The following is a 16,317-nucleotide window of genomic DNA, read 5'->3' on the forward strand; positions in this document are numbered from 1 at the left end:
TAGCGAATTGGCTAACTTCTTGGATTTTAACTAAACGGTTGGTTTTTGAATCTCAGAAACTGTTACAATTATTATTATTTATTGGCGAGACATTCAAAATGGCAGCGTACATCTGAGTCCAACTATGCACCCTCCATTATACAACAACCACATGATTATGATTATGATTTATCATTAGCAACTTAATGACCATCAAGAAGACAGAATATAGTGGATGAACACCATCAGATATGAAACGGCAAAAGATATAACAAAAAAATCTACTACTCACTCGTAATCTGGTAAGCTACTTTGGGTGTCGGCATTGTTCCTGTAGCGACGTTAACTCGCAACTCTAATTTATATTCTCGTCCAGGTGTCAAACCTTTAAATTCTGCATTTCTTCCAGCAGCCTTGGAAAATGTTCTCAATCCTTCTGTTGTGCCATCGCTAGGGGTGTACACTACTTGATAACCGGAGAAAGAGACGGTAGGCTCATTCCACGTGATATGAATCATATCAGAGGTCACCAGTTTGATATTGATGTCACCAGGAATACCCTCGGCTGAAAGTGAGAATTCAAGATGTATACACAATCAAGATTCAATAGACAAAATAATTTGCTTACTGTGATTAACAAAAATGAAGCATTTTCAAGAATTAAAGTCATCCATACATTAATATAGAGGTGTCACATCAGATGAGACGTGTTCGGTGCCACAGAAAGCTAAAGTATATTTACCTGTGGACTGCGAAGCTACTTCAGGATCACTTTTTGTATTTCCAGTCACTGTGACAACACTAACATCATACAATGTGTTTGGTTCTAATCCAGTCAAAGTCACAGCCAAATTTTCATCTCTACCGACAAATAATGGTGATTCAATCATACCATCAGCAACACCATTCGGACCTCCATACATCAATTCAAAACCATCATAATTACCACTGATTGGTCGTTCCCATGTAACGTCAATACCGTTTGGTCCAAGTTGGGTCAGCACTAGATTTTCTGGAGAGTTGGGCTCTGTTTGAAAAATATTCATAATAATTTTAATGTTTTATTCCATCATAGACAGACTTGAAGACCTTAATTCAACAATAATATACATTGTAAATGTTGTTATACATTGTAAATTATTGAGTGGTCAATATTTTTTTATTATTAATAAGCCATTCATGCCACAGTTCTCGTTAGTTATCAAATTTAAGATATATTATAGTTTTGTTTACAGCAATATAGTTGGAACATAAACATGTCAGAAGTATGCATCCAGAAGATGATGCTTGATTATGATTATTTTTTAAACATTAAAATGATTGACATCTTGTATCTTATCGTCAAATGAGTACTTGTCCATATTGAGAGATATTGCTCAAGAAATACATTAATTAAAACAAAATGGCCACCAGTCGGCCATTTTGAATTGGATCATCAAAACATTTAAATGCATATAATATAATATAATTTTAATATAATCGGTCTAAAGCATGTCAGAGATATGGCACTAGAACAGCATTCATTAAAACAAAATGAGCGACATTTTCACACTTGTGCAGTTGATGACCTCTTGGTTTTAAGTTGGACACTGTTTCAAATGACTATAAAACGATAGGTGACGATGGCAACAAAGTGAAACTTTAAACAATAAATAATTATGGTCTTGTTATCTCACCTGTCTGAACCTTTAAAATGTCAATCTGTGTTTTTGATGAGCCTTGTATTAAAAATAAAGTAAACGTGTACTCTTGTCCAGCAGTCAGACTACTGAACACACCCTGGATTAAAGTACCCGGATTGGGATCCCTTGTAAATCGTTCACCAGATCCCGGTTCCCCATCATCTGGTGCATACTCTATCTCATAATCGGTGAAATCTCCAACATTTTGAGGTTCTCTCCATCCCAAGATGACCAGTGAAGTGCTGCTAACAAGTACATCTAAAACAATCTCCTCTGCGAAACAAAATACAAGATATTATATAGAAGATAAATATACAAAACAAAACACGTGGCTATGGTAGCAATGTTTATTAGTATTTTATCCAAACATTTGAAATTTTTTAAAGATTTTACAAGGAAAGGAGCAGACTATAAATGGAACTATTCTGTGTGGATGGTGCCTGAACTTTGGTGCTCAAAGGGTTTATATACCACTTATTTTAACAATAGATAATAACATAACCATGATGACCAATCATAGCTTACATCATTGGCACGCAACACAGCTTGCATACATTATTGTTATTGTCTTCAAACTGATGATTTAAACGATGTAAAATATGTTGTTTTTCTAAAACAATGACATGGAAATTTGCTTTTATAACATTGATATCCTAGTTTCTTTGACAAACTATAATTAATCAGCTCAAAAAATTATGTTTTTTGGAGATTTTTGAGTTATTTTGGAAGAAAATAAAATTGCGAAATGAGTTGCATCATCATTGATTTTCACAACACTTTTACAATGTCAGAACAGAAAAGATCACAAAAATTCTTGCATTTTATTATTACCCTGGTACTATATCAGAATTTATGGTGTAAAAATTACTAAGGTCTGTGGGGAAAACAGTCAAAAGCTGCATCATTATCACTGGTATTGAATGTTTTAGATTGTACAAAAACTCTTGATGCAAAGCAATATCCATCATGTTTTTCTGCATAATTTGATCTACAACAAAGCCCTGTGATGCAGCAGTAACATCAATATCCTGGAATCCTTGATAAACCTAAATTGTTGGTAATTTACTAGAATATTTTCAACAAGATTATCTAAATTCAACTTACTTGTAATAGTAGTAGTCGTTGCAGCTTCACTTAATGTCTGAAGTGAGCCAGTACCACTGACGGAATAAACCACGATAGTGTATTCCGTAATAGACAATAAACCATTGATGGTGAACTGTTGTGTATCTGAATCAACACTGCCAGCAACCATCTCATCGCCCTCAGGGTTGATGTAGGAAACCTGGTATTGGTCAAACTCTCCTGTCGTTACCGCTGACCAGGTCACTTCCACGCTGGTAGATAACACATCAGTGACAATAACAGTCGATGGTGCAATCGGAACTAAAAAAAAATGTCAATATTTTTCAGACAATTTGCCATTCAGTTGTAAAGGATAAGTTTTAAAATACTGACTTTTTTTTCAGAAAAATTCTTGTTATAATTCATCTGAATTTAAATGAAAGCGATTAAAATCGATTGGCACCAAAAGTGAAAGTCATTCACCAAAAGTAGGAAACTCTAAAGTTAGGTTTATAATAGTAATTAGCTGAAGACAAGATAATTATTAATTATGTTAAAATAGTTAGTCATTACATCACGGTTATATTTGAAATGAATCCCATGAATAGAAACATTGGGGAAGACGTGATATTCGAACATTTCTGACGATGATGATATAAAAATCCAACAATCTAATGACAACAAAATTAAATCAACCATTCCTACAAGAAACGGCATATTCACACCAAGAACACACTGCACTTACTTGTCCGTTGCTGTTTTGTATCCTTAGCAACCTCTTCATTATTATTTGTGATGGATACCTCAAACGTATACTGTCTTCCTGGGGTTAGATCAGTATAAGATAATTCCAGGTCCATGTCAGCAGACCGTGTCAAGAGTGTGTATTCACCCTGGTCACCATCAGCCGGGCTGTACGATATCAAATAAAGTTGAAAATCTTCGATGGCTGCACCCCAAATAATGGTGATGCTGTTGGTGTTCACCTCTTTAAAGATTATTTCAGCTTGTGCGGCAGATTCTGCAGTAGAAGATATGTCAATAATTACATACATGATGTGATAAATTAACTGAATGGCATGTCCATTATGTGCTGCTTGTATTAACACTTGTCATACACTTGCACCAAGGGTGTTAGATCTTCTGTTAAAATAAAATACTACACAACACAAATCATTATAACTGGTATTGAATGTTTTAGAGTGTTTAAAAAGCAATTTCCATCATGATGTTTTTCTGCAAGATTTAATTTATCTGCAACATTGCCCTCTGACCTGACCTGACCTGACAGGTCAAGTCAACCAACAAGAATACTGAATGTCTACAGTTCCGAGGCAATTGTCATTAGTACAAGTTTGAAACCTGCGTTTCTTTACAATATATGTCTGTTAGCACATACAATTTTTTTAAATTCTTTTTAGCATTTACTTCATGTAGATATTCAACCCGCCACATGTGTACTTGTAATTCATGAAGAGTGTGCTTTCTACAAACATGCATTGATGGGTCATAGTTCAAATAAACAATTCCAAATGCAAACCTGTGGTGTATGTTAACACATAAGGGTCACTTTGTGTTTGGCTGTCTCCAGTTCCTGACAATGTAACAGCTGTGATGGCATACTCTCTACTTGGTGTAAGTCCATTCAACGTAATCTCATAATCATCAACATCAGGGTCCACCACAGTCAGCAAGATTGGGGATACAGTGGTACCATCCGGAGGGTTGTAAGTGACCTCAAACGCACTGTAGTTACCACTAGGAGCGAACATGAGAAACGTAATAAAAGATGGTCCAGATGAAGCTCCATTGACAATAATCTGGGACACATCATTTGGTTCTGAGAAAAAAATAAAAGAAAATTCATTTTACTACAGAATCATTACATAGACACAGTCACTCTACTAGGAGAGTGACTGTGCATAGACACAGTCATGAAATATAACTGCAATACTTAAGTATAGGCAACACACATTCAATTGATTATCAATGAGTAAATACATAGGGACAAAATCAATTGACAAGGAAGCATAATTTATCATAATCAAATTTACTCCACAAGACTTTTTGTACTAATTCCCATCAAATATCCATGGTAATTTCCAATCAATTATCATTAAGTATATTTATGCACTGAAAAATTCAAATATCCACTTGTAGAATATACTTAGACCAATCAACTTTTCAACATATTCTTACTAATAACACAAATTTAAAAATTACATACTGACGTTACTCTGAAAATAATGTCTACCATGGATGGCAATAGAAGTAAAAAGCTTCCATGTGCCTACTTTGATGACATGTGCCTAACTATGATGACGCGTGCCTAACTATGATGACGCGTGCCTAACTATGATGACGCGTGCCTAACTATGATGACACGTGCCTAACTATGATGACACGTGCCTAACTATGATGACACGTGCCTAACTATGATGACACGTGCCTAACTATGATGACACGTGCCTAATTATGATGAAATGTGCCTACAGTACTCATCAAATATCTACAACAATTTATTGCAAAACAGTATGAACAACTTACTTGTACGCTGCATCCTAACACTGTCTTCAACATTTCCTCCAGATACCTGTATTTTTATCTCATATTCCTGTCCAGGCGTTAAATTTTCAAATGTGTGGGACAGTTTGCTTTCTCCATGAACAACTTTCACGAACTCATTATCCAGATATATCAGATAAGCAGTCGCACCATCAACTGACCCCCATAATATGTCAATGACCTCTGTAGTAAAACTACTGATAATAATCTCACCAGAAGGAATTGTAGCTGTAAAAAGAAAATGAATACTATCATCACTTGTGTATGATATCTGAAAGGTGAGTACAATTGTATATTCCCTTCATTAACCATTTAAAACGTCAGGAATGAAATTTGCAAATTATTAAGATTAATTATTATTATTATTTCTCAATTTTAGACCAACCTAACATTATTTACTATTCGTTACAGGTTTTGGTAAACATTTTTAAAAAAAAATCAGAAAAAAATTATGCAAGTTAATATGCTCACATAGATTTTAGGGACTCTGAATAAAAGTCATAAATGCTGTAAACTGAATTGCTAAATGTTAAATTGTTAAATGACTATCGGGGTAATTTTCACTGGGTTTAAATTTTGCTGATTTACCATTTCAGGCATATTCAGTGGGTTTTAAATTCACGGTTTTATCATTTAGATAATGTGTTCTATGCTCAATTTTACATATTCACTGGGTTATAATTTAGTGCATTTTCTAGTCAGCAAAATAAGCAAAATTAAAACCCAGTGAATAATTAACCCTTTTACAGTATAATAAAATGGCCATAGGCAGATTATCAAGGGAGGGTAAAAATAGAGAATCCAAAAAGAATTGGACAAGTTGCATACTGATTTTCTTGTACCAGTCATCAAGCAGTGTTCATGTAATTGTAAAATTTATTAAATTTCCTGATGAAATTTACATACAAACACATGGTCCAAGATACTTTAACTACACACCAAATATCTCATGGTTGATTCCTTTGCTGGTTGGCTTCTAATTCTTTCAAATCAACAAAGTAGTAAAAACTACTATGGAAATAATGTCAGCTAATAGTGACACGACTGACAGTTTGTCTAGGGTTTATCTATTAAACTACTGATAATAATAAGATCAGATAAATAAAAATCATTTGTAATAGATTGTTTAACTTGACTGATTTTCAAGCCTGAACATGACTGCTAGTATGACAGTGAGGCACAACTAGCGTGGAAACCACATACACTACGTAACAATGTTCTGTATGAATGCTTCAAAGCTCATCTGATTGACCAATATCAGTTGTTGTCAACTGTTACACAAAATGCTACTGCCATATCATGAGAATCATGGATGAAAATGATAAAGACATTCATTTATAAAATAAAATTCACAAATCCATCTGGCTCTACCTGTTGTAAATGATGCCATAGACGAATCACTTGTTAACGACCCACTAACGGTGTATACGTAAAAATCATATTCTGTGGAAGGGTCTAGTTCTTGTACTGTGTATTGCCCGAGGTTAATGGTTGACACTGTAGTAATATAGGTCTGTATAACACCACCAGCAGAAGCATAAGTCAGTCTATAGCTATCAATGTCACCAATAGCAGGTGCCCATGTATACGTTATTGAGGTGGGTGTGTTGCTTATTTCCACAACAACACCAGGAGATGCAGGAACTGAAAATAATCAAAGATTTGGGTTAATTTATGATTAATTCGGATTGGAAAATAATGTTTTGTAAAAATGAACATCAATTTTAAATTGCCTACTGGGAGTCCCACAGCTAGCAAAAATAAATGGGGAAAAATCTGTTAGCGTTCATAACTTTTTATGGAATACTCCAAGTGTGTTTCCATGCATATTTGTTCATCACTGACAGATCACCAAAAAACAATGGAAATGACAGTCCCTGTCAGTGAATTTGCATGTGAAATAACTCACTAATATGTTCACAATGTATGCCACCTTTAAATGATGTCTATACTTGTAAATTACCATGACTATGACTTGTAAATTACCATGACTATAAGTTAAATGTGGTAATATATATACTATACACAAAAACATTGAGAAAAATCATGATATTATTACTTCACGGAAAGTTCTCTCGAATAATGCATTGCATATATGTGCAGTGTCAGTATTAAGTTGTGCACAATTTGAATTCAACTCAAAGTGCCTTAACAATTACCAGTTCTTTGAGTAGTCGTCACTTCGTTCTGTGTTCCCATGATTTCCACTTTCATGGTGTATTCTCTACCGGGATTGAGTCCAGTGAAATTATAACGATATATTTCTTTAGCCTGGAATTTCTGAGATGTGGGTGATGGATTTCCACCATCTGCAGGATCGATGCTTATCAGGTAACCATTGATTTCCGGCCCAGTTCTCGCGGCCCAAAGGACTTCAATGAAACTAGATGTGTATGCTTTGATCAGTAGTTCATCTTCAGGTATTGCAGCTAAACATAAAACAAAAGATGAGTTTTATTTTGTGCATATACCCTGAGGGCGCCATGGTGGTTGCTTTAATCAATAGTTTATCTGAAGGTATAACAACTGAACTTAAAAACAAAAGATGAATTTTATTGTGTGGATATACCATGAGGGTGCAATAGATGCTTTAATCAATAGTTTATCTGAAGGTATAGTTGCTGAACATAAAAACAAAAGATGAGTTTTATTGTGTGAATATACCATGAGGGCGCCATACATGCTTTAATCAATAGTTTATCTGAAGGTATAGCTGCTGAACATAAAAACAAAAGATGAGTTGTATTGTGTTGATATACCATGAGGGCGCCATAGATGCTTTATTGGAGGTAGATATGCATGCTTTGATTGAAAGTATAGCAACTAAACATAAAAACAAAAAGTAAATATTGGTGGATACACTGAGGACACCTATAATTTAAATAAGAAAATGTCTATATTTTCTCTATAATGCTACTAAATAAGCATATCAAAAGAAGGTCATTTGGCATTAGCTCAAAATAGAGTTGCAGAGAGCTCAAAATAGAGTTGCAGAGAGAAAAAACAAACTATTTTTTTGATGTTAAAAAATGTTTTAGGAATAAAAAAAAATGAATAGCCATACCTGTAGATTGAATAATTACATGAGATTCACTGCGTTCAGCAGTTGTATCATCACCACTCACTGCAACTATCAAAACTGTGTAAAGTGAATCTGGATTCAATCCTTCAATATTGAAGAAGAGCTCGTCATCTTTGGGTACAATGGCTGCCAGTACTGACTCCTTATTCGGTGTGATATAGGATATTTCATAGTACGAAAGTTCATTTGGCGCTTCCTGCCAAGTCACGTTTATACTCACAGCAGTGTAAGAAGCGACAAATGCAGTGCCGGGCCGGCTCGGAACTGTGAACCCAATATTGTTGTATATTAATTACAGATATTATAAGTATGTCATTTTTTTACAATAGCTTCGCTTCACTAGCAGCTTGTACGTGTCCCTCGTTTGGGCATTGGATTTCATTCTGACCCCCATTTTAAGGTCGGGCAGCCTCATACAGGGTTTCCCCCTGCTTCTTTTGGTTCTCGAAATCCATTGCTCAGGTAGGAATGTGCTGGGGAGAAGTGGGCCCCCTGCCTAATTTTTTAGTTTAATGAATTGTATTTTATTGAATTGTGATTTTATTGGTTTTGTAGTTTGTGTCTGTAAGTTGTTTTTTCTCAATAAAATTGTCTTTGCTTTTCACTCGCTTAACACGTGGACTGTCTTCACGAACAGATAATTATTATGTTATTTCCACAAATGTGAACAAGACAAATCATTTCATCATTCATGTTTATGTATTTTTACAAATTCTTCTTATTTATTAACATCCAAATATTCAGTAATATCATAGCAAGTATGCAGCTGATGTGCAGCAAGTCCTAATAGTGAGTATGGACACAGTTTGCAATGACTATGTGGCTGATGTGCAGTGAATATGTAGTAAAAATAGTTCATTTTGACAAGCTTATGCATGTATTTTAGGAAATATTTAGCAGTCCCTTTAAAAAATAGGTTGAAATTGGAAAAGAATCCTAGCAAAAATCAGATTGGTTCAAAACTCAAATTTTGCGCGAGTATACTAAATATTCGCATGGTCAGACATTGGATGCAACAAGTCACATAAATCCCTTACAACTTCAATAAAGTACTGTAAAGTACTTTATTTTTAAATAGCTTGAATTAATTTTATCTGAAAAGACTTTTTAGGTGTGTTGTATGGAATTTATTTTCACTGATTTTTAGTGAGTTGAATGTAAAAGATAGAAAAAAACGTGATATTCGCTGGATTTTATTTTCACTGAATCATTCCTTCAGCGAAAATAGCGAAAATTAATTCACAACTTACTTGTTCTCTGCTGAGCTGTTTCGACCAGAAATTGACCTTGTACTGTAATGGTCAGTGTATACAGCTGACCCGGAAACAGACTGGTAAACGTAACAAGTCTATCTTCACCAACTGATTTAAACACCTGATTTGTGGATCCATCTGTCGGAGCAGGGTCAGTGCGGACCAGGTATCCGACTACACTACCAACTGTTACCTCTCCCCAGGTTAATGTGATAGTGGTCTCTGTCACTGTTTTGATGATAACTTCCGCTGGGTTAGCAGCAACTGTTTGCAAGAATAAAAATGACTAGATTATTAGATGTATACTAAAAAGAAACGTAGAATCATCAAGGGCAACATTTCATTTTTTTTGCTAAATTTTTTGGTCATATGTTGGCCAGAATTTTTTTTGGGAAAATACAAATTTAAAAAAAAAATGTGGTCTAATTTTGTGAATAATAGATTACATGTACTTGTATGTACAGGTAAGAACTGTATGCTAAACAGTGCAATAACAACATTTTAAAGAAAACATGCCTACATATAATTTGAATAGTCATTAACAATGAAACAAATTGAATCCTTCAAGTTATGCCTTTCTCAGAAGACTTGTCTCATTATAACAACAAACCATTACTGAGTAGCCTTATTTGGGCAACAGCATACATCTGTTATTCTTCCAATGCACCAGTAAATACATCTTCATTTAAGTGCTCATGTAATTTTTATTTTATTTTTTAAATTTATTTTTTACCAGGCGACAGTTCAAAATATTGATTGTCACTGTTGTCTCTCCTTGTTTTTTTTATGTTCAGATTACAAGTGTTAACATATAGTGCATTTGACTTCAAAACCATATTTCTGTGCAGCCATCTCTCAATCCTGCCATCAAACAGGCCTGGTGGAACACAAGCACCTGCAGACATTAATTAAACCTTCCCCTCAAGCCATCTTAGTGGATAAATTTTGGCCAGTGGATTTAGAGTTCTCATTGAATCTGTGGCATATTCACTCACCCAGGGTGGGGTTGGGCGGGTCAAGTGTTTTTTGTGTTCAATCCTATGGAGGTTTTGAGCTTGGGTCTACCAATCACGAGTGTAATGCAACCACCACTACACTGCCAGTGTATATATATTCATTGGCATGTAGAGGAACATACCACATGAACACAAGACACATGACTTTTTACCATACATAGATATCAAATTTGCATAATTTATCCTTATCTTATGTATCCTTGACAAAAAATATTAACTTTGAAAACTGAAAGCCAGTCAGGGTTAAGGTATGCCAAGACTGTACTCTATAAGCTAAGGATATACAGAATCTGCACTGAATACATGAATTATGATGGGTACAAATAATTGATATGTACTTGCCTGTATTCTGTGTATATTGCTTTGGAGTGCTAGTAGTGGCATCCAGGCCTCCTCCAGATATAGTGACAACAGTGATCATATAAGAAGTGTCTGGACTGAGTCCCTCCAGTGTGATTCCAGCCAAACCATTACCATCTACCGGTAGGATAGTCGGTGACACAGTCCTGCCATCTGGGGGATTGTAAGTCACTTTGTAAGATGTAAACTCTCCTTCTATTTGACTATCCCAGAAAACAGAGATGGTTGTTGCGGTAACCTGTCCAGCAAAGAAGGCACCCACAGGATTTGGCACTGTTGGCGAGAATAAACACAGATTAATGTACAAGTACAGTGAAACGTAAATTGTCAACACTTTAAATTATATTTGGATGCAACATCACAAACATAAACTTGTCATTCATAAATACCATGCCTTTCAATAAAATTTGCAATCAATTGTCTAACACCAAATGAAAACGGTATACCTGGGGTATTATGCTTTTCCAAAATTGTTTTTTTTCCCCAATATCGCTTATACAAACCAAGTGAGATGACACATTATCCAGGAACCGAAGGCAAGTGAATAATACAGCACCTGACACCAGCCTTACACGTGAGTGATATCGCATTTCTAATTGACAACAATACAAACATTTTCTGAAAGCTTGTGACTCATATGGTGACTCATATGCACAATTAATCACTATATTTAACCTTAGAAAATATTCTATAAACCAGAAACTAATTCATTTCAGGGGAAAGTCTTCCGCAAGACACCACTACACTTAACCTAACCTAACCTAACTTAACCCTTACCTTCTGGTTATGAATCGAATGATACAGGTATATGCCCCTCTAGACTACTATACGTGTCCTGAATATATGTATTTAACACTCGGCTAAATTGAATAGCGCATGGTCTCCGATTGAAAGCTAATTACGTGTGTATTTAGACCATTGAGGATTTATTCAAATTCGTACCCCACAACCAAACTATACAAAGAAATGCACACTTTGACAGTCATATACAATTAAAATAAGGGAGGCCACACTGGAGGGGCACAGTTAGGTTTAACCTTTTCACAACCAGTTCCCTCTTGTCATCACAAATTCACAAAATATAGTCTGCACTTTCCGTCAGAAGACTGGTGGTGAAAAGGTTAGAGTTCAGGGTGAGGGGGCCATATAGTCTTACTATTGCAAGCCATATATAGTAGTATTAACAGATGGTAAACTACTGTAGAATACTTTATTTTCGCTTGGAATTTATTTTCGCTATTTTCGCTGAAGGGATGATTCCGTGAAAATAAAATCCAGCAAATATACTTTTTCTCCTATATTTCACATTAAACTCATAAAAAATCAGTGAAAATAAATTCCATACAAAACGCCCAAAAAGCCTTTTCAGCGAAAATTAATTCCAGTGAAAATAGAGTATTCCACAGTAATAACCTTATAACCTTTTAGATTCATAGTGGTTTGTTTTTGAGGTAATATATCTTTAATGTAAATAGAAGTTTCATCATCCAATGCTTTACACACCATCCTTAAACATATCATTGTTTTTCTAAGACATTTGCAGTGGAGATTCGTAACTCCACTTGTAATCAGATAGGAAAACTCCTAACATCCTTTAATTCAATCTTTTCTAGTTTTTTCGAGTTTCTAATGCCACAATTATGTTATCCACCCTTGTAGCAGTGTTCTTTCAGGAAGTTTAATTTGAGTTTTGTCATCTTCTTTACTTTCAATGACTTTTAATACAATATAAGAATACTGAAAAAATGGGGTCAATGGACTATTTTTTGAGATGTCACGGAGAATGGTCACAATTTACAATTTTCACCGGTTGATATGATTAAAATACATTTTTTATATAACGGTATATATTGCAATTTGCAAAATTATGTTTTCTCAAAATAGAGAACCACTCACATGTTCGTTGTTCTTCTACCAATACAGTATTAGGTCCAGATATTTGTAACCTAATACTATACATCCTGCCAGCAACAAGGTTCAGAAAACTATAGTTGATGCTGGTCCTAGTGGGATCCTTAGCAATATAAGTTGGTCTAATGTCAGAAGGATTATCACCATCAGCTGGGTCAATTGATAATAAGTAACCGGTCACCATTGGATCTTCAACTTCTGACCACAAGATTTCAATCTTGCTTGTATCAAAATGTTGAATTACGATAGTATCAGCTGGCACTTCCTCTGAAAGTATATTATGGAATATGACAATATTAGCTGAAAAACAAACTCAAGAAGTACACACATCTCTTGCAATGAAAACAGTAGTGTGACTTACCAGTAGAATTAATGATGGTGACTGGATCACTGACAACACGACTAGAACCACTACCAGCATAGGTCACTACTTTAAACATGTATTCTGTTCTAGGCTCCAAACCGTCTACCTGGAATTCTAACGAATCGGCTGGTAGTGTTAGCATGCCCACATATGTCTCTGTACCTGCAGAGTCTATGTAAGATATCAGGTAGCCATCAGCATCTCCTGATGCTGCCTCCCAATCGATGGTGACAGTTGTAGTTGTGTAACTTGTAACAGTCACATAACCCGGTGTTGCAGGTTCTGAAAATGAGTTAAATTGATAATCAATTGCAGTGATATAAATACAATATACAGTCATGCTACCAACCATACTATGTTTGGTTGCTATGCTGCTAAGCATACCCCATCTGGTTGTCATGCTGCCAAGCATACCCCATCTGGTTGCTATGCTGCCAAGCATACCTGATATGGTTGCTATGTTGCCAAGCATACCATTTCTGGTTGCTTTGCTGTCATGCATACAACATCTGGTTGGTAGGCTACTACTCAACTATATCTGGTTGCTATGATATTGAACATGTCACATTTGGTTGCTATGCTGCTAAGCATATCATGTCAGGTTTCTATGCTATAAAACTACTGAACGACTTACTTGTATACTGTGTAGCAGTGATACTATTACCAGAAGTTGTCTCTTCTACTGTTATTGTATAAAGTCTACCAGACATCAATTCAAAGAAAGAATAATCCACATAAGTACTAGATGGTTCCTGTACAGCTTGTGGATAACTACCACCATCCTCTGGTGAGAGAGACACCAGGAATAGTCCAGGTGTACTACTGGGATTCAGGTCAGTGTTCCAGATGATATCAATATTATCCAGACTGTATTGTTTAATGATCACTTTGTTGGACTCCACTTCAGCTGAAGAAGTAAAACATTAACACTATGAAAGCTTTCCCTTACTTAAAATTGCATGTGATTTGCGAGACTAGTTGTTCTTAATGAATTCATCAAAACATTGGGACCAGTACGACATAAAAAATCTCTCCTTTAGAAGCACATAGACCAAAAATTGCTTTTATTGTCCTCGATCTGGGATTCACAGAATACAGAATATAGTGATATAATTGTCAAATGCAAGCGTTCTGGCAATTTAATTTAATTTATCACAAAATGTGGAGTAGTGTTAAAAACAAACAAACTTTATACTTGTCACATTAAAAACACGTAGAGATGTAAAGATAGATTTCAAGGTTTACATACCTGTAGTACCAGAGCTAGCGACTGCATCACTGACTAATGCTGAATCCCCAGTGCCTACTTTACTATAAACACTGACATCGTACTGTGAACCAGGATTCAAACCTGTTACTGTGAAGGTAATATCATCTTTAGTGGTTGTTCCAGCATATATTTCTTCACCGTCATCTGGTACGTAGTAGATTTCATACGTTTGGACAACTCCACTCGCCTGTTCCCATATTACCAACAGGCTAGTAGATTCAGTGCTGGTCACTATTATGTTCTTTGGTGGTAAAGGGACTAAAAGTGAAAAAACAAATGCAGATGTTTCCATCCTAGCAATTTAAACATATAAAGCACATTACAAGAGGTCCACGTCTGAATAACACATGAATCGTGTAAAAAAATCCATTACAAGTGATTAAAAAAGATCTCACTACAAAAACAATTTTAAAAATGTTGAGTACCGTATGCGGCAGGAGGTACACTGGTGACATTTTTATAATGTACTATACAATGTGTCTATTCAGACTTAATGACTTTGCACAAACAATTTTTTCTATTTTGAAAATGATTAATATACCTGTTCGTTGTGTTAAACTGTCTTCAACGTTAACACCTTGTAATTGCACGTATATATTATACTCCTGTCCAGGCGTCAATCCATCAAACAGATGAGTTTGTTCATCACTCGGTAGTTTGAATATCACGTTTAGCTCAGCATCTTCAGGTTCTATTCTTACCAAGTAACCTGAAAAAACCGTCCCATCCTCTGCACTGCCCCACGTGACATATATAGATGTGGTGCTCACAGCTTTCACTACGATCTCACCGGGACTAGCAGAATCTGTCAACAAAAACATAGCATAACAGTTAAAACCTAGCCCTTTTTTCAGAATATAGACTCTTGCACTGTGACATCATACTTTACATTTTCACCAAAGAGCATGCAGATGTCTGATAAAAAATGTCAGACACTGATCAGCTCTAGCTTACGAACTGCTGTGACAAGGTTGCCCACAGTGTCATATATTTTAATAAGCACAGTTAGTTTATCTTCGGTTGCAAGTACACTTATTTCAAGTCTCTGTGCACATGCGCAAAATGTACAAAATAAGTATAATGGCCCACATACTGGAAGGAATAAATCAGAAGATGCATTAGGTGTTATAGTACATATATTTCAAATTTAGGTTGAAAAATTGTTTCGAAATCAGAACAAACAGCGCAAAACTGAGTCTTTTATAGGATTGTCCCAATAATGGCGATTTTGGAAAAATATTAGGATAAGTTTCTCAAAAAACGTCACTGTAACATACACAATAACCGAATGCTGTTTTATTGTGCCATGAAAAATAGCTCCTGACATGTTTTTATAAAGCGGGGAGTCGTCATCTGTGCATGTGTCGGATGGCCATAGCGTGTCATTGTTTGCAAACAAGCATCTACTCATGAGCCTTTGCATTTTTAGCGCATGTTGTTATCGTCGCTTGGGACTCAATTCCTGCGCATGTGCAAGTGATGACCCTCCTGCTCTTAGATATATAATACACTATACATACCAGTTGTGACAGACTCAGTCACAGAGTCACTCTGTGTCATATCGTCACCAGAACCAGACGTAATGAACAATTCAAACGTGTATTGCTGGTTCGGCGACAGTCCAGTGAACGCCATAGTAATAACATCTGATGCAAGGGTTAGAGGTGAGGAAACCAAGCCGTCCACAGGGGAGTATGAGATTACGAAGTTGTCAAATAAACCAGTGCTCGGTGCATCCCAGGATAAGTCGATAGTAGAAACGGACATGTC

General features: G+C 35.6%; 1 protein-coding gene across 1 annotated transcript; it reads right to left on the reverse strand.

The window, feature by feature from the left end:
• Positions 1–406: 406 nt before the first annotated feature.
• Positions 407–16,182, reverse strand: LOC144349995 (fibronectin-like). Its single transcript, XM_085505979.1, has 19 exons — positions 16,068–16,182; positions 15,089–15,352; positions 14,527–14,805; positions 13,912–14,184; positions 13,275–13,559; positions 12,899–13,180; positions 10,985–11,275; positions 9,624–9,890; positions 8,356–8,637; positions 7,451–7,720; positions 6,663–6,935; positions 5,274–5,519; positions 4,267–4,566; positions 3,472–3,747; positions 2,766–3,047; positions 1,656–1,934; positions 722–1,006; positions 455–544; positions 407–429 (listed from the first exon to the last, which is right to left on the reverse strand). Exons 1-19 carry the CDS (start codon positions 16,180–16,182, stop codon positions 407–409), a joined length of 4,662 nt encoding a protein of 1,553 aa, XP_085362105.1.
• Between the last annotated feature and the right edge of the window lie 135 nt (positions 16,183–16,317).

This window comes from Saccoglossus kowalevskii, chromosome 12 (assembly GCF_978046115.1).
Source record: "Saccoglossus kowalevskii chromosome 12, keSacKowa6.1, whole genome shotgun sequence".
In the NCBI taxonomy this organism is placed as follows: domain Eukaryota; kingdom Metazoa; phylum Hemichordata; class Enteropneusta; family Harrimaniidae; genus Saccoglossus; species Saccoglossus kowalevskii.